The sequence below is a fragment of the Panthera tigris genome, chromosome B3, assembly GCF_018350195.1.
Source record: "Panthera tigris isolate Pti1 chromosome B3, P.tigris_Pti1_mat1.1, whole genome shotgun sequence".
NCBI classification, from domain to species: Eukaryota; Metazoa; Chordata; class Mammalia; order Carnivora; family Felidae; genus Panthera; species Panthera tigris.
Genome location: NC_056665.1, coordinates 99,466,122 through 99,487,366, shown reverse-complemented (window position 1 = coordinate 99,487,366; position 21,245 = coordinate 99,466,122). Strand labels below are relative to the sequence as shown.

At 43.2% G+C, this 21,245-nt stretch overlaps 2 protein-coding genes across 2 annotated transcripts in view; both read right to left on the bottom strand.

Moving 5' to 3' along the window:
- Nucleotides 1-641: 641 nt before the first annotated feature.
- On the bottom strand, nucleotides 642-14,248 carry PTGER2 (prostaglandin E receptor 2). Its single transcript, XM_007099338.3, has 2 exons — nucleotides 13,091-14,248; nucleotides 642-2,056 (listed from the first exon to the last, which is right to left on the bottom strand). Exons 1-2 carry the CDS (start codon nucleotides 13,931-13,933, stop codon nucleotides 1,835-1,837), a joined length of 1,065 nt encoding a protein of 354 aa, XP_007099400.2. The 5' UTR covers nucleotides 13,934-14,248; the 3' UTR covers nucleotides 642-1,834.
- Nucleotides 1,977-21,245, bottom strand: part of PTGDR (prostaglandin D2 receptor) — a 59,310-nt gene continuing 40,041 nt past the window's right edge. Inside the window, exon 3 of the mRNA XM_042989700.1 lies at nucleotides 1,977-2,056. The gene's annotated coding sequence lies outside the window, so the exon portion shown is untranslated. The remainder of the gene's footprint in view (nucleotides 2,057-21,245) is intronic.

The following is a 21,245-nucleotide window of genomic DNA, read 5'->3' as shown; positions in this document are numbered from 1 at the left end:
TGGAGGAAAAAATAGTCATCTTATAAATCAATCTTTCATATTCAAAGTAATGTTAGAATTTTATGTTTAGGAATTACCCATGAGTATAATTATTAGTCCTGTTTAGAGCAATTTCTTAACTGCAGAATACTTGTTTGCAGGGAAGATTTATTTACATGTCCAGATTTCAGTTAAGTTAAATTTTGCCTGGTTTGTTTAAATCAGTAGGAAAGCAAACCATTTATTTATTCTTTTAAAAATAAGAGCTGATTTGACATAGATTGTGTCAAAATATACTGATGCTAGATTGGTTTGGAATCACTTTAAGTGATCACCTAGTTTGATAACTACTTATAGGAAATGGTTTTGCGTAAGCAACTCAACGAGACCTTGGAAAAAACTGACATCCCCTTTTTGGTTTTTTATAATAGCTATCCTGTAATAACACACTGCAAAATAAATAAATAAATAAGGTGTTTCTACTATTCTGAAGATCATGCTGTAAGGAAAAAAAAGACTCGAATACCAAGTACTATACTGACTATTTTAACATTTAAATTACAATGAAACCATACTTCTAAAAACTTGCCAAAATAAATATAATTTTTCCACTTTTATCTCACTAAAAAATATATCTACTCTATAAACTGTTATTTGGGGAACTCAACACTCTTCCATTTCTAAATTTTTGTTTCATAGTTTATTTTTGTGACATTTCAGATGAGTTTATGCAGGAACTAAGATGATTAAGCAGTGCAAATTTGCTGAAATATTTTAATGCCGGTATATTTTTATACCGTGGCAAACATTTAGATTTAGAAACATATTAAGATATGACTCACTGTTGCATTATTTCCTATATAGTATGAGTCAAACCATGTTTCCTGGATAAAAACTTAGATGCATGAGTTTTGCTACAACAGTCACCTTATAAAGTAGATGTTAGTCACAGCCTCAGCATGAGCCTTAGAAGAGTTTCAGGGTTTACTGAGAATTGATCAGATTTTTCCATTCTTAATTCTAATACTTGGTTGCAGACATAGCCCCATAGCCTCTCCCTGGAAATAGAATGAAGAATATTAACCAGAATTAACTCGCTCAATAGCCTATTATTTCTTGTTGAGAGGAAAATTCCGAAAGTGTTCTTCATTACTGTCGGCACAACGGACATTATAAAATAAATAACCCGATACTTTGACACCCAGCTTCCGGAGGAGTAGTGAGAAGGTGACGTTAACCAGCTGAGCTTACTTACTCTTCCACGCATAATACTGTAGTGACGAGGGAGTCCTCCCACGTGCACAAATACGACACTACAAAGTGCCTGTGATTTCCAAATTCACTGGCCAAACAAAGGGTTTCTTAAGCAATCACAAGACACCAGGCGTGGTTGCTTCCTCGTATGGACTTCGTAGAGAATACATGTGAAGTTTTCTCTGGCCTGACTGTGCACCGTATGTTTACAGCGGCAGTAGCATAGATGATTGAAATCGAACACACAGTAACTACTTAGGGTTTTAAACAAATTACAAAACCACATATGCTCTCATTCAACAGGAAAGCTTAAATCAAAAGGCAACCGGATCCTAAATGCAGTTGGTTTTTTCTCAAAGGCCATGTAACATGCTCATCGAGGGCAGCTTTTATGTATTCTCCTGACACCTTCTGTGAAGTGCCTTGTCAGCACCTCTGTAGCACAAACTGCTGCTGAAACGTTTGTTTACTCTGTTTTATTAGGGTAGCTTCACTTTGTTTATAAACTAACTTTTTTCATTTCTCCAAGGAGCCATTTCAAAATGATCTTCCAGATGCTGGCTAACTAAGCACTTCTTAACTACTGTCCACAAAGGTCAATCTATTTACTGGCATTTGACTGTATAGAACAGGAAGTCTGTGCTGCATCTTGTGTTCTTAATGAAACCCGACAACACAGGACTGAACGCATTAGTCTCAGAACAGGAGGCCGAAGGATGGCAAAGACCCAAGGGTCAATTATTGAATTGATGGATAAAAATCTAAGAGCTTGGAGGTCCCACTTTTCTTTTCGGGAAGAGGTTTCATTCATGTATGCAAAAATCTGTAAGAAGCAAAAAGGAAAAATTATATTAGTTTTATGTTGTAGCAGTGGATGGGATTAGACGACGTGCAATTTCTTAAGATTTAAGAATGTGTGTGTGTGTGTGTGTGTGTGTGTGCGCCAGTAGTGGTAAAAGATAGGTAGCAGAATCTCATTCTTCCATGTTTATTCTTGACAAAAAACTCTGAAATGTAAGCATTGTCTCTTTCTGACAGATGAGGACGTGAACTTCAGGAAAGTTAGTAACAATATGTTACATTTATATCCAAACACTTAATCTGACTTAATTATCACAATTCAGGGAGAGAAGTCACCCAGAGCATGGGTTCTGGACATGGGACTGCCTGGCCTTGAATCCTGGGTCCATAGATAGCTTTGGGATCGTTGGTAAGAAAACATATCTTTGTGCCTCAGTTTTTACATCTGTAAAATGGGTGATAATGAAAACAGTACTTACTTCTTGGGTTTTTTGGGAGGATGACCAGAAGTAATATGTGCAAGCTATGTAAAACAGTGCTCACCCAGTAAGTACCCCACAATGTTAGTTGTCATTATCTCCTTCGGTGAGGACACCAAAGTGCAGAGAAGTCAGGTGACTTTCCCAAGTCCCCAAGGGCTGGTTAGTTGGCAGAGTTGGGACAAACATTCCAACTTCCTTGACAGTGAGGAGAGTGCTCAGCCATGTGCTACATTCATGGCTATAGCCTATCTTAGAACAAATGCTCTTAGAACAACCTCCTAAATACTGGAAAGCTGACACATTGGCTGGCCCATTGACCAATGTTTTCAAACTGGTATACCAATTCCCATCTGATTCCTCACATATTTGGGGATCAATGCAAGTTCTGGTCAGATTCAAAGGAATGGAACAGTACATGCTCCATGAAGATCAAACACTCCCACATGGCTTACTGAAAAGAGGAAAACAAAGGGAAATCACACCCGACTTTAAAACCAGTTCTTTATAATGTTATAGGGACTTTCTTACCAGGGGGAGCCTGTGAGTTAGAGAGCTGCGACTTCTTTCCTCCAGGCTCCTTTGCCAGAAAAAGGAATGTTTTTTTTTCCTTTCCTCCTGGTACTTACTCTGCAGGCATCTGGCAATTGGATATACAAAGCAAATTGCAGGGATGGAGAAGAGTAGTCATCTTTGGGTTGCTTATGTTAGGACAAGAGCAGGAAGGTTTGGCAGCCAGAGGTGTTTATGACAGAGAATCTTGGAATAGGGAATGGAGGAAAGACTTGGCAGATGAGCAAGGAAAAAGAAGAATTGATGGTGGATTTCCCTGATTATACAGAGAAAAGGAAAGTTAGGTGGGAATATGCAACAGAGCAATACTTTTCTTGTCAGCCAAACTATTTTGGATGAGAAATAAACAGTACTTATATGGTATATCCAAGGAGCAATTTTGAAGATTAGAATTTCAAGATAATGGTGTACAAAAGTCTAGTAGATTAAAATATATTAGTTAACACACACACGTACAACTGACATTCTGTCATAGAAAAAGTATATAGCTGAACTTATGATCTAGTTTGGCCAAAGCATACGATGACCCTGAGCTGGCTAGCCATAGCGGGCAGTGTAGACAGGGCTCAGCACTCTAGTGTCACACATGAAGATGAGTCAGGTTTTCAGTGGGGAATGACCTGTATCATAGTTCCTGATCTCATTAGAGAGCAATAGAGAGCAATGAGAAATGAAAAATGGTTTTAGAGAATGAAGCAATTCTGTACTATTTGTTTCCTTTCCCTTTCATCCATCATACTGGGCAATTTTTAGAAATGCTAAAATTTGTATTTCATGAGGTGACCAAGATTTTGGAGGAGATAATTTCTTCTTTTACACTGGGAAAAGTGACATACTTTAGGGATCCTGAAGTTCATGATATAAGTTTTATCTTTTTTTACCTCACCATTTCCTTCCCCCACCCCCAACCCCCCACCCCCATGGTCCTCGTCTCTTGCCCAGAGCTCACCATTTTTGATGTTGTGGATCCTAGGTTTGTCTTTAATTGTAAAATATACATAGCATAAAAATCTACCATTTTAACCATGTTCAAGTGTAAAATCAGTGGCATTAAGTACATTTATATTGTTGTGCAACTATGTTGTTTATGTTTTTTTATTTTCTGTATATCAAGATGTTTTGACATTTTAAAACCTTTCTGGTTGGGAAGAGATTGCCTCTCCCCAGGGCTAGCCATTCTTTTTTTTTTTTTTTTTTTTAATGTTTATTTATGTATTTTGGGAAAAAGAGAGAGAGAGAGAGAGAGACAGGGACAGAGGGAGGGAGGGAGGGAGGGAGGAAGTGAGGGAGGGGGAGAGGGAGAGGGAGAGAGAGAATCCCAAGCAGGCTCCACACTGTCAGCACAGAGTGATGCAGGGCTCGATCTCACTAACTATGAAATCAGGACTTGAGCTGAAATCCAGAGTTGGACCCTTAACTGACTAAGCCACCCAGGTGCCCCAGGGCTAGCCATTCTTCAGAGACAGCCCACGGCTCACCCAGGAGCTGTCCTTTGATATGCAAAGTAACCAAGCCTGAGCCCCTCCACGTGGTCCTGTATCCCAGGGGCAATATTCCTCTGGAGAGGCCCAGGCTGTCCTCGGCTCCTGCTCCTTCTGCCTCCCGATCTACTCTAGTACCTTCCTTGCGGCTCTGGTGTTGTGCAGTGTTTGCTGTATGATACAACTTATTTTCCTGAGCCTTTCCTGTGCTCCTCTTGTGGCTGCACCGGACTGGCCATCACGTAAAAGAACACAGAATAGCAACCATCGCCACCATCCATCTCCAGAACCTTTTCTTCATCACCCCAAACTGAAACCCTGTACCCGTTAAACAATAACTCCACATTTCCTTCTCCCTCCAGCCGATCCTAGATTTTAATGAAAGGCTGACACATTGGATATATCAATTAATAACGTTTCAGTGCTACTCTGAAATCAGCTTCCAAGGCTGATAGAATTTATACGTGTTTTTGCACACCTGACTAACAAATTTGCTATGAACAATCTAAACGAGTCAAGTTGAGTTTTGATTCCTTAGGATAGAGGCTCTCTCTACAGGGCTTTGCTAAGAATATAGAGTTTGATTTGGTACTTACAAGGTGGTATGGATCAAAATTAGTGTTCTTTAGATTTATCTTTTTTTTTTTTTAACATTTATTTATTTTTGAGACAGAGAGAGAGCATGAACAGGGGAGGGTCAGAGAAAGAGGGAGACACAGAATCTGAAACAGGCTCCAGGCTCTGAGCTGTCAGCACAGAGCCCGATGCGGGGCTCGAACCCACGGACCACTAGATCATGACCTGAGCCGAAGTCGGACGCTTAACCGACTGAGCCACCCAGGTGCCCCTAGATTTATCTTCTTTAGAACACTTTCAGCCTCTCATGGAAAGTTTCCTCTTGGCTCTGACTGGGTACTGTGATTCTGGGCTACTTTTCTACTGTTAATGCAACTCCATCGTGGTTTCAGAATTTGGGGGCAAATGCGAACTTTATTTGGTTGTTCACTGAAATCACCTGAGGACTGTGTTAAGACTACTCTGATGGCTTGCTCCCACCCCCAGAGACTCTGATTTAATTAATCTGGGCTGTAACATGGGTATCCCTCAGGTTTTTTAACCGCCCCCCCCCAACCCCAGATGATTCTAACATGCAACCAAGGCTGGGAATCACTGTTTTAGAACCTTTACCCAACCCCTGAAACAGCTGAAAATTATTCATTTATCACACTTAACAACAAAAGACCCATCAGTCAAACAAATGACGTTAGCTTCCAGAATTCAGTTTGTGATCATTACTATACAATCTGATTTTCCTTTGGAAATTGAACCCTATGTGGATAGCAGTTAATATTTACTGAAGACTTATGTGTGCCAGGCATGGGGCTAAGCAATTTGTAAGTCTCATTCTGTTTAATCCTTACACAAACTTGCAAAATATTATTATTCCTGTTTTAGTGAGGAGGAAATCAAGGCCTAGTAGATTAGTTACCATGCCCCAAGTCACCCTCCAGGGAAGTAGGGAAATCATGGAGGAGCCACACTCAAGCAGTGGGACCAAAACCCTCCTTTTAGCCACTACACAGTCTGCCACCTTCTCCGTAAACAGCCTGTGATACAAAGGCTCACGTGAAGTTCACAGCTAACCGGTTAGGGGTTTGTAAGAGGCTTGTTTGCAAAAGTGTTACAAAGGTTTGTGGGTATCGCTGCTCCTGTCTATATAGTTAAAAACCACAGCTATAGCTAAGTAGCTACTTGTCTTTCTTTGGGGCTTTTTTTTTTCCCCCTTCACACTTTTTACAGTTAAACTGCAGGCAGAGACTGTCATAAGTTTACCTGCCTTGTGAAAGACATTAGGGTATCCTGCCTATGGTTTTGTATAATCCATTCTTTAAAAAACTTTTGGTGTCCACTATACTCCAAAAACTTTTTTTAAACACAGAATTTTTTGGGGGACGTTATTTTCCAGGCATATGATGTTTTAAAGAAATCCCTTCCCCCAAACCATAGGTGCTTTGTGGTAGAGGGGACGGGAGCCTATTTCCCTAGGAAGACTGGGGCAGGGATATGGCTCCAGTACTAAAGAGTGTTCCCTGCCTTGTGCTTCAGGTGATCCCGGGACTGGACCCAAAAGAGAGTTCATGCTAAAGTTTGGAGCTCTGGGCCTGCACATTCCAGGGTGCTGGCCCTTAACTCTTTGAGAAAAGGACAGACACTGTGGAACATCTACCCCGAACTCCTATAAACACAAGATTTTGCAAATGATTTGAAAGTGATCCATGTGCTGCCCGTGTTGTGCAAGAAGAACCCTGGTCTAGGGGAAGTTCTGGCCCTCCCCGCATGCACTTTCCCTATCCCCGGCCCTTCCCATCACCCATATGTCCTAACTGCAGAAGACTTAAGCCTAGTGTTCCGTTAGAGGGGGCAATTTTAGGCAGCAGATTATTCTGAGAAAAATGAAGCTTGGTGTATCTTGGCCATATAAACTGAGGCACAGTGGATGTGAGCTCAAGATAAGGGAGGGGAATGGTGGTCAGAAACCACAAAATAGAGGACAGGAGAAGCCACGGAAACCGAGCCGACCAAGTTGCAGATTAACTGGGTCTTAAGCCTTGGTGGAAAGAGACTTGCTGTCCTCCTGAACACTGTGGGGAGATGAGTCCCTCACCATTTCTATTCTATTCTATGCTATGCCATTCCATTCTTTTTTTTTTTTTTTTTTTTTCACTTAATACTGTGATGGACTCTTGACATGCCAAAAAAGAAATACACCATCCCTAAAGCTGTTTTTCTATAAAGTGAGGGCCTGGCCTCAATTATCTGAAAGAGCAGTGATGACTAACTTAAAGGGTGTAGACATAATGTGCAGCTTTTCTTTTGGGAGAAGAACTATGGCTCTTGCTGTCTAAATTTTAAAAATTCAGTGTAATTGTGTCTTTATTCACAACCACCATTTTATAATGGTGAAGGAAGAGGTGTCAAAAAACATTACTTTAGAGGAACATTCTCTTTTAAAATAATTTTTTTAATGTTTATTATTTTTGAGAGAGAGAGAAAGAGAGAGACAGAATGTGAGCAGGGTAGGGGCCAAGAGAGAGGGAGAGACAGAATCCGAAGCAGGCTCCAGGCTCTGAGCTGTCAGCACAGAGCCGGATGCGGGGCTCAAACTCACAAACCGTGAGATCATGACCTGAGCCGAAGTCGGATGCTTCACCAACTGAGCCACCCAGACACCCCTAAAGGAACATTCTCTTAAAAGGTCACATGTCTTAAAATGATTTCACTAATCCCCAAACACATCGTTGGTGATGCATAAATGATAAAGGGATTTCCAGCTGTTCATGGATAGAACTTAAAATATTACCAAACAAATTCATTGTGGTTATGCATGAAGAGTTCTGAGATTCTTTCATCCTTACTAGCATTGTGATATTTTGCACATACGTAATTGACAAATTTCGTATGTTTTACAACCCCCATTCATGTTACATTTTACATAAAGAGTTCCAGGAATGAACAGAAAACTCCAGTACTGTTTACTTGAGTTTGCTCTGTATTTTGAAGACCATATTTCCACTAATCAGACTGCCTAGAAATTATAGCCCTAAAGAATTTCTAAAAGATGAAGACATTATTTTAGAATGAGCCAACGGTTCACTTTTGAAACTTCAGAACTGAATAATATATTCTAATGGCAAGTGGAAAGCAGTTTAAAATGACCAGCAGTTATCCACAGCTATTGGGAATGTAGGGACTGAGTGGCTTGATGTGGGCTGGAAATTAAAATACAAACATTATCTGAGGCAAGATTGGAGGTCTGATATATTTTCTGTGTTCTGTTCCATTTCAGGAAGAAAGTTTCTATTTATCTCTGTGAAATGATGACAACAGCTGATCAACATAAGGAGGAATTCATTAATTTATACACTATCCCTTTAGTACATAAACAGTTTGGAATATGTTGTTGGTCCCATGCATGATTTCATATTGGACAGCCAAAATAATGTCATTTCCTGAAAATACCATGTTTGTTTTGTTTTTTTTTTTTTTATCACGTAAGAAATGTTTTATGTGTACCAACAGAAGATTTTATGTGAGGGGTAATCTGATTATTTCTTAATTTAGACCAACATTTATATTAGCCAGTCTCCTTAAATCTCCATCTCAGCCTTTTAATTCATAGGACTGTGGAGAAGAAAAAAGAAACCGCACACTTGGCCCCAGCGCCTTGATCTGGCATGCAGAAAAAGGTCTTTGCCTTTTATTTTTAAAGTGAACAAGTTGGAATTGAGACAAAGCGGTCCAGATATTTATAACGTCCATACCATTCTTTTGTGAAAAGTTGGATGAATCTTCTCATATGCAACCCCTGAAATGAGTACTTTCTCTCTGCTAGTACTGTGGCTAAGAGGACAGGCTCTGTGCTTCAACTGCCCGGCTGTGAACCCCAGTTCCAACACTCCCTAGCTGTCGGACCCAGGGTAAGGTATTTGCCTCATCTGTAAAATGGGAACAATAATACTATCTATTTTACAGGTTGCTGTGAAGATAATAAGTTAGGTATGTAAAAATTAGCACTCAAAAGGTTAGCCATTTTGATGTTGATAATAATGATATTTGAGGGTTGAGCTTGACTTCATTACAGGGTGCTGGGCATTTTACATTTTGCTAGTTCCACTTCCAACCTTTGGAAGTCCTAGACTCATGTTCTCGGAGCAAGCAGTAATTCTAACCTGCCTACACCTTGGGACAATGGCTGACATAAATAGTTCCAGGTTTCCTAAATTCCCCACTCCCCTCCCTCCTGGCATGCTGGAAGAGGCTGGTGCCCCACTGGATACACAGCTGTCAAATCTCCTCTTTACTGGGCCAGTGGAGTGGTGTGGTACGCTTTTGAGGGACACAGAAAGCAGCTCTGTTATCCCGAGGAAGGAGTAGAGATAGAGTAGATTGCTAGTACTTTCTGGGGACACAAGGAAGACAGTTAGTTGGGATAGCTCATTCATAATCGCTTTACATTGGTTACATTTTGAAGTGATAATATTTTGGATATTTGGGGTTAAATAAAATTGATGAATTTTTACCATTTCTCTTTACTTTTTGTTATTTGGCTAATAGAACATTACAAATTCCATATGTGGCACAAGTGTATTTCTATTGGACTGCATGTGTTCTGTTAGAGGAACAGGAGAACTTCTGAACGCAATCACAGGTCTTTGCCTTGTCCCGGTTAGGATGCGTGGAAATGATTCCTGCCTTGTATGGGAGATTGGTGTAGGCCATTTCTGACCACAATTTTCGTGTGGGCCAAGTAGACAAAAAGGACATGAGCAGAAGGTGCCCCCCAGGGCCCATGGCAAGCATTCTGAAATAACAGAATGTATGCACCAAACAGTAGCTGTGATTTTTAAATCATCAGATAAGCTCTCCATGAAATAACTTAAATCAGGATACTGCAGCATTTCATAAGGTTTCAAGTGCTATGTAAATAAATGAAAGGTTCTAACAAGCACCAATAATCTATTGACAAAGCAAATTAGTGAGTGGTCAATGTAAATTTCCTTATTCAAAGATGGCTTGAGGGGCACCTGGGTGGCTCAATCAGTTGAGCACCAACTCTTGACTTGGGCTTGGCTCACTCAGGTCATGATCTCAGGTCGTGGGATAGAGCTCTGAGTCAGGTTCCATGCTGAGCATGGCTCCTGCTTGAGATTCTCTCCCATTCCTCTCCCTCTGCTCCTCTCCCAGTTTCTCTCTTTCTCTCAAAAATAAAATAAAATTAGAAGAAAAAAAAAGACGACTTGATACTTCCCATTTAAGGTACAGTTCAAATACCTGTTTGGGGCCTAGTGAGTTACCTACACTTCATCTGCATAACTTGTCATGTTAGCCCCAAGGTGAGAATCAGTGTCTGACTTTCTGATTATGTTCACTCTAGGCTTTTTCCCTGTTCTTTGGGAATCTTTGCCATGCATACATGCAGAAGCAAACCTGGATAATATTTGCTGATAGTATCAATGCCACTATCATAAAGTGCCCTCATAATCCTCATCTGGTGTCCCCAACCCATAAACAGGCGATCTAAATAAAAACACAGCTTCAAAGTGAATCTCCTACTCCCCACTCCTTCTAACCGGACTTCTAGGCTCTAAGCCCCTTGCATCCAGCAACTCTGGAGCAGTCTCTGGCTTAATAGTAAATAAAGGGGGAAAATAAATTTTCATATGAATATGTGTATGTATACACAGAGGGCTTGAAAATCAACATACAGCAATAACCGAGATCTCATGATAAAAGGCAAATTTATTTGAAAACGGGAACCTGTTGAAAATCACTGCTTTTATCTTTTATACTGTTTGTATGCAGTGGATTAGTCATGATCAGAGGAGAGACCTTTTCCTCCTGCTGTCTTCCTCTAAAGGGCTTAGGGAATAACAATCCTTTTCACAAGCTTGTGGTCCCCTCTGAGCCCATTCCCAAGGTATTTAATTGGCTGGGAAGGGGTATTTTTATATATATATGCACTCAAAGATCACAGAGGAAACTCCAAGAACTGACCTCCCAATTCGCACCAGGCCAAGACCAACACTGCCCACATCAGAAAGGGTTTATGCCCTCTGAGTTGTATTCAAAGTTGCTTAGTGGAACTAGACATTCTTTCTCTCAAAGACACATGTTCTGCATATTAGTCCTGACCCCCCCCCCCAAAAAAAAGGTGATTTAATTCCTATTATGCCACCAAACATTTCTACTAGTAAAACAAAAGAAACGCATAGAAGCCATGTCAGTGTCTATATCACAGCCTTTCTGTTGCACAAACTCCCTGGTTCAGGGTGGAATGGAAGATGTGGCCTCTCGTGGTCCTACTTCATTTCAGAAGAGGGCACCTTTGTGTAACTTATTGATTCAGACCAGTTTCTGCCCCAACAGAGAATGGGGTAGAAGTGTGAGGACAATGGGGACCAGAGAGAAGAGAACATAGCTATGAATCCAAGTTAATTTAGGGGGCAAGGCGTCCTTTTCCACCCTGGAGGATGAGTATATGCAAGTAATCAAAAGCAGTGATGGAGGCGGGAAGTATGATAAAGTCACTTCTCTAGCTTCTACAGGTCAGACCTGCTATTGGTAGGCACTATCCATCTCTTCTTTTCTCCAAGATGGTGCCAGGAGGGAGTTATGGCCAACTGCTTACATCCTTCAGGGTCAACCTTGTTCTTTTTTTTAAACTTAAAACAAATACATATATATATTTGAGAGAGAGGGAGAGAGACATAGAGCACAAGCGGAGAAGGGGCAGAGAGAGAGGGAGACACAGAATCTGAAGCAGGCTTTGAGATGTCAGCACAGAGACTGATGTGGGGCTCGAGCCCACAAACCATGAGATCATGACCTGAGATGAAGTCGGGGCCTTAACCAACTGAGCCACCCAGGCGCCCCTCAGCCTTGTTCTTTTGAAGACTGGGAAGTGGCGCTGTGAAACTCCCAGTCCCCAGCTTCCAGTATGAGGCCAGTGCATGCTCAGACACATTCCGGGCTCTGCTACCTGTTCCACCAGAGGAGACTCAAACTCACAGCATTATAGAGCTGACTGCTAAGCCTGCACCAAACCAGGCCAGCACCCATCCCTGAACCTAGGCACCCATCTTCAGTTCCCCAGGCAGCCTCTGGCCTGCTGGGTCATGGCACATGCTGTACATGCCTAACTCTCCCAACCCTGAGATGGACCAGCCATTCCTGTGTGTGGCTTTGTGCTCATAAAGCGTATGACTCTAAACTGAAGAACCCCTGTAGATATTTCTGACAGTGATATGAAAAGAATACTTTGTAAGAGGGTACAAATGCCTTCTTTAGAGGAACTGCAAAAGCTTAGCGAGGGGTTTCTCCAAGCAACCAACTTTGCCTTTAATTAGCATTATGGACATATTATGAGGTCCACGTTTTTTCACGGCCAGAAAGAGTTACATCCCCAATAGGTAAACTGGGAAACTTGTGAACTGTTTGCTGAACTTTTATGACAAGTAATGAATGCTCTGACTTTATCAACAGGGACCCTTCTCAATGGCAGCTGGAATGCTGTGGGTTGGCCACCACATTGTGTGTTGGGAGAAACAGAAGTCAAAGCACAGAGAACACAGACCCATGGGTAGGAGGTACAGGAAGGTGACCTGAAGCTCAGGGAAGTCAGGTTGTAACTGATACCCATCCAAAGGTGGAGGGGGCTGCCTCCTCCACAGGCACTGAGCCAGGCTAGCAAGGCTGGGGTGGGGGTGGGGGTGGCTTTTAACCCTCTGACAGTGGTCTGGGCTGGCTTAGTGGAGGGTCAAGGCTCCCTTTCAGGGGACTGTACTAGGTGTAAGAAACACTATAGCATAGAGTCAGCGGGTTAGGGGATCAGGGAAGTGGGGTAAAGGTGAGAAGCCAGAGGAGAAGGCTCTAGGCCTCCCTAGGACCTATTCTTACAAGTCGCAAAAGTGAGTCAGAAGGCTGCCCAGAGCCGGGCTATGGAAACCAAGTGCCTTAACTTACTGTGAAAGGCAAGGAGCACACAGCAAAGGTGATGGTCATAATAGCCAGGAGAATGAGGTGGTCTGTCTCCTCCGCCATGGACAGCCTTTCCCCTCTCCTGCGGGCCCCAGGGGCGTCCCGGCAGCTGCCCAAGGAGGGCCCGCAGCGGCTTCTCCTGCTCCGACGGTGCATGCGGATGAGGTTGAGGATGACGCTGAAGTTGCAGGCGAGCACCGCGACGATGAGGAGGAGCAGCAGGGTGGCATACAACTGCAGGTACGTAGTCTGGCCGTGCTCGATGAAGCACCACGTCCCGGGGCAGTACTGGACGTACTGCCCGTAGTTCAGCAACGGCAGCGAGCAAAAGAGTAGGGAGACGGCGTAGATGGTGGGCAGCACTGCCAGGCCGCTGCGGCGCGTGACACGACGCTGGTAGAAGTAGGGGTGCCCGATGGACAGGTAGCGCTCCAGGGCCATGGCGAAGAGCATGAGCATCGTGGCCAGGCTGAAGAAGGTCATGGCGAAGGCGAAGTAGGTGCACGCACGGCTCTCAGGCGCCAGAGCCACCAGGGTCTGGTTCCGAGCGTAGGAAGCCAGCACCACCGGGCTGATGAGGCAGGTCCCAAGCAGGTCGGTGAACACCAGCTCTGTCACCAGCACGTGGAACAAGGAGACCGAGTTCCCGCGTCCCGCGCTGCGTCCCGCGTCCCCCCGCCAGCGGCGCGCCAGCAGCGCCAGAGCGATGAGGTTCCCCAGCACCCCGGCCGAGAACATCACCGAGCTGATGGCCGGGCTTTCGCCGGAGGGGAGCCACTGCCGGGACCCGCAGTCCTCGGGCCAGGAGTCATTGGAGATATTGCCCATGGTGGAGCGCCGGCAGGAGAGCGGCGCCCTCCTCTCCCGGCTCGTACCTGGGAGGAGGAGGGTCTGAGAGCGCTCCCGCACGCAGAGGGAAAGGGGGAGGGATCCAAGTCCAGAGCCCCCTTCCGGCCCCCAGCGCGCCCAGGGCAGGCTCGGCCCCAGGGCTCGCGTCGCTCCGGGAGAGGCCACTAGGCTGCAGCATCCGGGCGGCGCTCAGGGCTCCTCTGCCGATCCGGGCTCCTCTCGGCCGCGGCCCCGCGCCCAGGGGGCGGCCGCCACCACTCCGCACCCGCCTGGGGACGGACTCAGAAGCGGAGTCACCGTCCCCAGGGCTAGCGCCCGCAAGCTGCCCCAGAGGTGGGACGCGCGCGTCCCGCCCCGTGGGGGCACTGAGAGTTCACTGCGAGGTCCTCAGCGGGGAGAGGGGAGGAGACGGCCCCGACCCCGAACGCCGGCCCGGCCCGGCCCCGCGGGCGCTGGGCTGGAGCTGCGCTGTGGCCCCGCTCCCACCCAAACCCTGGGGAGTGGGTGCTGGAAGCCGCACGGCTAGGAAGCGTTGAGCCCAGGCGGAGCGCTGGGAGCGAGAGCGGGGCACTTGTGGGGTGTGCGCAGAATTCACGGAAGGCGAAAACGGGAAAGCAAGAGTGACTCACCAGACAATGGAGAAGTTAGGAGGACCAGTCCCGGCCGTGTGCATAAGAAGGGAACAACAGACCCTAAAGACAGCTTGCAGTAAGATCAGTGTTCTTTTTCTTTTTTCTTTTCTTTTAACATTCTCAGGAAGATAAGCCAAGGGGCCGGGACCAAAATTGGGAGGAAGTTGAAAGTACGCCTGGTGGATGTGAGGAACCGAACCAGGCGCGCCGCTGAGCTGCCTGTTGCATTGTCGGCTTTGATTCGGTTGCCAGCATTTTGCCTTTTTCTGTGTCAACACCAGAACGGCTAACCACTCGTTTCAGCAAGCAAGCAAGAATGAAAAGAAAAAAGAGAAATGTTCCTGATGTGTGGAATTGTGTTTGTGAACACAGCTGGAAAGCACCGCACGGCGGCTCTGCACTCAAGATCGGCCCTGAGAGAAAATGTTGCTCAGGATTAATCTTTTCATGTTAACTGTGCAGAGCACATTTGGAAAGACCCATTCCTGGTAAAGTGTATTACTAAGTGGCCAGTTATAGAAACTAGGGCTGACAAACGTGTCACAGTTGCAGACTCCTGAAAATGGGCTGGTGTTTAAAACAACAACAACAAAATCCAATTTGATGGTCGAAAAGGGGTAATTCTATCCTGTGAGGAAGGTCATAGTCACTTGGGGACGGGAGGAAGACTGGGAGGTGGAAGGATCTGCATAGGGAACAGGCAAGGGGAAAAAGTCGTCACGGTGGAAGAAAGAAAAAATTACCTGTTGAAGAATACATCTTACCACAGCCTGCTTGCTCGCCATGAATATGTTAGCTCACCTTGATACTTGGTCTGGGAATTGGAATGGAGATGGCGCTCCCAAAGGACAAGTTCACAGGGAGTCTATTTTTCTCAAATAAGGAGTTCAGCAGTCACAGGTAGGTGGGCCTCTCAGGACCCACCTCCTTCTGTTCTCCAGCCCTTCGTTCCTAGCATACCTATGGCTTTCAGTCTACATGTTCTTTCCCCATGTAGTCACCAGTCAGGATTCAACCAGAGAAAAAGAACCACTATAAGTGATGAAGAATGACAGATTTATTGTTAGGCACCAGATCTGTGCTGTTCAACATAGTAGCCACTAGCTACATGTGGCAATGTAAATGAATTAAAATGAACTGAGAGTAAAAATGTAGTTTCTCGGTTGCACTAGGTACACTTCAAGTGCTTGATAGCCACATGCATGTGACTAGTGGCTATCGTTGGGCAGCTCATATACAAAACATTTCCATCATCACAGAAGTTCTATTGGAGAATGAGGCATCAGACCTTACATGATTGTGGGAGCTCATTGAGAAGTCTGTTCAAAGCTGTTTGCAGTCTTTGATTCTAGTGTTGAATGTGAAGTCACCATAGGTCAGACAGAATGGCAGTCAGGGTAGAAAGCTAGACCTGGATAAAAGCAAGTATAGGCTTGGAACCTGCAGGGGCTAACTGGAATTCATGAAAAACTAGAATCCTCTAAGACAGACTGGATTTGTGTGTGTCCCTCACTACCTCTGACCTTGGTAACAGGCATACTGCAGAAGAAGCTGGCATCCTTCATGGGGCTGCACATGCATTTGGCTTAGGACACGGAGAAGCTGAAGGAGGAGACCCACCAGCAAGGTGAGCCAGCAGATGAGTGACAATGTACTAGAGACACCACTGTGCCTGGAGCCCTTGCATTGTCCTTCAGAGCATGAAAACCATAGCTGCTGCTTTGCCACTGCCCTCTGCATCACATACAGCACTTCTCTTATGGCTAATGCTAACCTTGAAACCATGCAGAATTCTGAAGAACAGATCCTGCTCAGCTGAGTTGACCCAGTATAAAGCTACCACACTTCCCCGTGGGTCCAGGCATGAAGTCTGCATTGAAAGAGGAGGGTGAGAAAGAGGCAGCTCCTGTGAGCTCTCTCTCTCTCTCTCTCTCGTGCCTGTTTCTTTCATCAGGAAAGCTAGTTTTCTAGAAGCACCTCAGTAGACTTCCCTTTGTGTCTCTTTAGCCAGAACATGGTAAATTGGCCACTCCTTAGCTCCATAGGAAGCTGAGATGAGGGTATTGGGCATTTCCAGCTTCTTCTTGCAGAGTAGAGACAGGCAGGGGAGAACGGGCTGAGAGTGGCATTGGGTTAGTCAGACACTTGTCCACTGTTGTGCACAGTGCATTCCCTACTATCCCCTCTGTGGAGCCTGAAAGGAAGGGCAAGAACACCCATTCCAAGTTGCACCCATTGCATTTGAAGAAACTGAGGCACAGAAAAGTTGATGATCTTACCCAAGGACATACAAAGTTAGTGCAAAGCTAGGAGTATGGAAGCCAGACCACCTGAATTACATTACAGACCCCTGCATATTGCACACATTGTCCATTTAAAGCCAGAAAGGAGTACATGGCAAGATACCCATCCTCAATACTGCATTAGAGCTCCCTGGCAAATCACCCAACACAATTTAGATGTTACTTTTTGCCTGACATATTGGTGAAATTTGAAAAGATTACACATATCCAGTATGACCAGAGAGAGAGAGAGAGAGAGAGAGAGAGAGAGAGAGAGAAATGGGCTTACTATTGGTGGAAGTGTGAGTGTGGCTACAGCCTTCTTGGTGAGAATGGTCTGTTAATTATCACAAATTTTGAATATGCTTCAGCCCAGAAATAATATTAAAGAAATGTACTGCCTCAGGAGACATAATCTGACAAATACACAAAGTTATCATATACGCACAGCAGAAAGAATGTTCGTTATTGCAAGAATCTAGAGGACTTCCATAGAGGACTTGTTTAATAAATTTTGATATACCTATGCAATGGATTATAGTGTTGCTGAAAAGGATGATATGAATCTGTAGTTCTTGATAATGATCTTTACCACATATTGAGTTAAAAGCATGTATATTATTTCATTCATATAAAATGATATGTATAAGCATTTGCATAGAGCAGCATCTAGAAGGATGTTCAGCAAAATGTTAGTAGTAATTTCTCTGGGTAGTACTTTTTTCTTCATGCCTGTTTGTTTTGACTGATTTTTCTATAAATATGTATTACCTTTATATTAGGAAATGCAAGGAAGCTGCAGTAGAAAAAAATTTTGAGAAAAAAATCACTGGAGGAGACTGTCCTTTCTACTTGGCAGAAAGAAGGGAGTTAGACGCTAATGTTTTAAATTATCTTCCAGTTCTACTGTTAAGATCTTGCCAGTTGTTTGAGGCTGATCAGGAAGAGTGGAGATGTATCCTTATATTTTTCACGAGGATTTTTGCAACTGTCCTTATTTGAAGATTGGAAATAATCACGCATTTCACACCATTCTAATAAGATGGTACCCTGCCCTACTTCAAGTGACTGCTTTGACATTAGATTTTTGTCATCCCTTAACACAATTCTGTCATCACCAGGAAGTCCCTGTCTTACAAAGGTGGAAACAAAATGTCAACCAAAGGGTCCAAAAAACCAAAAAAAAAAAACAACAAAAAACAAAAAACCTCAAAACACAGTTAATAAAAACCAACTTTGAGATAGGTTAAAAAAAATTAAAGGTAACTAACTATAAGTGGGCAGGTAGAATCTTAGTGGAGAAATAGAAACTATAAAAAAAAAAAAACGGAGTGGAAATTCTAGAACTGAAACAGCAGCTTGTATTTGGCAGAAGAAAGAGTGAGCTTAAAGACTAATCACCTCTGGTCACCCTGCTTTCCATGTTATCATTACTTTTGTGCTCACTGGAAATATTCACACACTTTCCATACCATTGCAAGGCTTGCCCCATTTACCTATCAAGAGATGCATGGGTTTTCTGTGCTCTCGGATACCTCAAACCTCTCTGGGATCTGGGGTGCAGGGCCACATTATCTAGGAAACTCCAGTGTTCACATCTAAGCTAACTCTTTTTCTTTTGAACTTCCCCTTCTCTCTTTCACAGCTTGTGGACCCAGGTGGGGAAGAAGTAGGACAACTTTACTCTTCCTCATCTCTGACCTAGGTCTCCTCTACCTAGGTCTCCTCTACTCCAGTCTTTCAAAAGTCCTAAGCCAAACATTGTGTTCTGTTACATTGTTCTTTCTTTGAGGCAGTTAGCATAGCATACCCTAGCTGCTGCTAAAACTAGGCAAAGGGCTCACTTATCAGCCAAGTACTCGGCAAAAAAATTCACAGGTTAATATGCCAAATTGTAACATTTACATTCACCTAGGTGTGTGTATATCCGAGGCTTGGTGAGACTTATTACAACCTCATAGGATTGTTTGAGAAACAATTTGATAAAGTCTTTGCAAAACCTGGGTCAATACAAAGTGCTTTACAAACGGATGTAGGAGTACAACAGTTCTCTTGTCTTTAGACGGGAAATATCACAGCTGCTTATTAGCTCCAGGAGTTCGATCAAATGAGTCACTCCAATAATGTCAGGAAGGTAGATTGCCTGTGATTCTTATTTCTTGTCTAAGATTGATAGAGAACAAAGAATCCAATATAGTAATGAAAATTCTCTTTTCTGAGAAATGTTGCCTTCCAAGGACAAAACCAACTACAGGGCAGAAAACCACACATAACACAAGAATAAGGCTATAGTTATTCAGCTTGTTTGTATAACGTGGCAACTCATTACAGAAATTTTGGAAAAATTAGAAGGAAGCAAAAAGTCATCTATGAATGTGTATCCTTTGAAAATGACCACTCTTAACATTTTGATGTGTTTCTTTCATTTTTTATTCTATGCATTTTTTGTTTTCATGGATGTGATATTGTATCTAAATTTTTCTGCACTGTATTTTTAAAAAACTTAAAAGTAGGGGCACTTGGGTGGCTCAGTCAGTTAAGCGTCCGACTTCAGCTCAGGTCATGATCTCACAGTTTGTGGGTTTGAGCCCTGCTTCAGGTTCTGTGCTGACAGCTCAGAGCCTGGAGCCTGCTTGGGATTCTGTGTCTCCCTCTCTCTCTGCCCCTTACCTGCTCATGCTCTGTCTCTCAAAATAAATAAATCAACATTAAAAAAATTTTTAAAAAGTATAAAGTATATTGAATAGCTTATATTACAATATGCATTAAAGGCCTTTAAAAATGTGTGTGCTCTGAGATCCAGAAATTGCACTCTAGAGATCTATAATCCATTATTTATTCATTCAGCAACAATTTATTAAGGCATATATTTACTGAGGCAGCACAGTATAGTTTTCAGAGCAGGGGTTCTAGAGTGAGATTGCTTTGGTTTTAAGTTTTTATTTAAATTTCAGTCAGTTAACAGTGTTATATTAGTTTCAGGTGCAATATAATGATTCCGTACTCCCATACATCACTTGGTGCTCATCACAAGTGCATTCCTTAATCCCCATCACCTATTTCACCCATTCCCCACCCCTCCCCTCTGGTAAACATAAGTTTGTTCTTTATAGTTAAAAGTCTGTTTCCTGGTTGGTCTCTCTCCCCCCCCCACCCGCTTTGCTCATTTGTTTCATTTCTTAAATTCCACATATGAGTGACATCATATGGTGTTTGTCTTTCTCTGACTTGTTTCACTTAGCATTATTACCCTCTAGTAGATCCATCCATGTCATTGCAAATGGCAAGATTTCATTCTTTTTTATAGCTGTATAATATTCCATTGTGTGGGTGTGGGTGTCACACACCCACCACATCTTCTTTATCCATTCATCAATCGATGGACATTTGGACTGTTTCCATAACTTGGCTATTGTAGATAATGTTGCTATAAACATTGGGTGCACATATCTTTGAATTAGTATTTTTGTATCCTATGGATAAATATTTAGTAATGTGATTGCTGGATCATAGGGTAGTTCTATTTTTAACTTTTTGAGGAACCTCCATACTGTTTTCCAGAGTGGCTGCACCAGTTTGCATGCCCATCAACAGTGAAGAGGGTTCCCCTTTCTCTGCATCCTCGCCAACAACTATTGTTTCCTGTCTTGTTAATTTTAGTCATTCTGACTGGTGTGAGGTGATATCTCATTATTTTGATTTGCATCTCCCCAATGATGAGTGATGTTGAGCATCTTTTCATGTGTCTGTTCGCCATCTGGATGTCTTCTTTGGCAAAATGTTCATGTCTTGTGCCCATTTTTAATTGGATTATTTTTTTGGGGGGGTGTTGAGTTTTCTGAGTTCTTTGAATTCAAATTTTCGTTCTGTCGTTAGGCAAGTTATCTTACTTCTATGCGTCTCAATTTCCTCATCTGTAGTATGAGGATAATAATATGACTTACACTTTTAAAGGCTGTGGTTGAACCGAGGGCCTGGCCCATACGAAGCACTCAGCAGGTGCCAGCTGTTTTATAATAGAGCCAGGTCCTGAGAGATGCTAATATAGTCCCTGCCCTAAAGAAGCTTATAATCAGATAATAATAATGAAAAGACTACCATTTTTAAGGGCTTCCTATATCCCCCAAACTGTTGAAGGCTTCATACACATTTCATTAATTTTTATAACAATTCTATAGGAAGGGTCACAGAGAGCCTTGTTTTAGGGAGGAGCAAACAGATGAGGCTAAATACTCAAAGTTGTAAATATAAGAAGTTCCTTTCATTACCTTCTATACGTTGGCTTTAGGAACTAACTTAAATGTCAAGTAAAAGGAAGTTATGTAGGGGCTCCTGGGTGGCTCTGTCAGTTAAGCGTTAAGCGTCTGATTTTGGCTC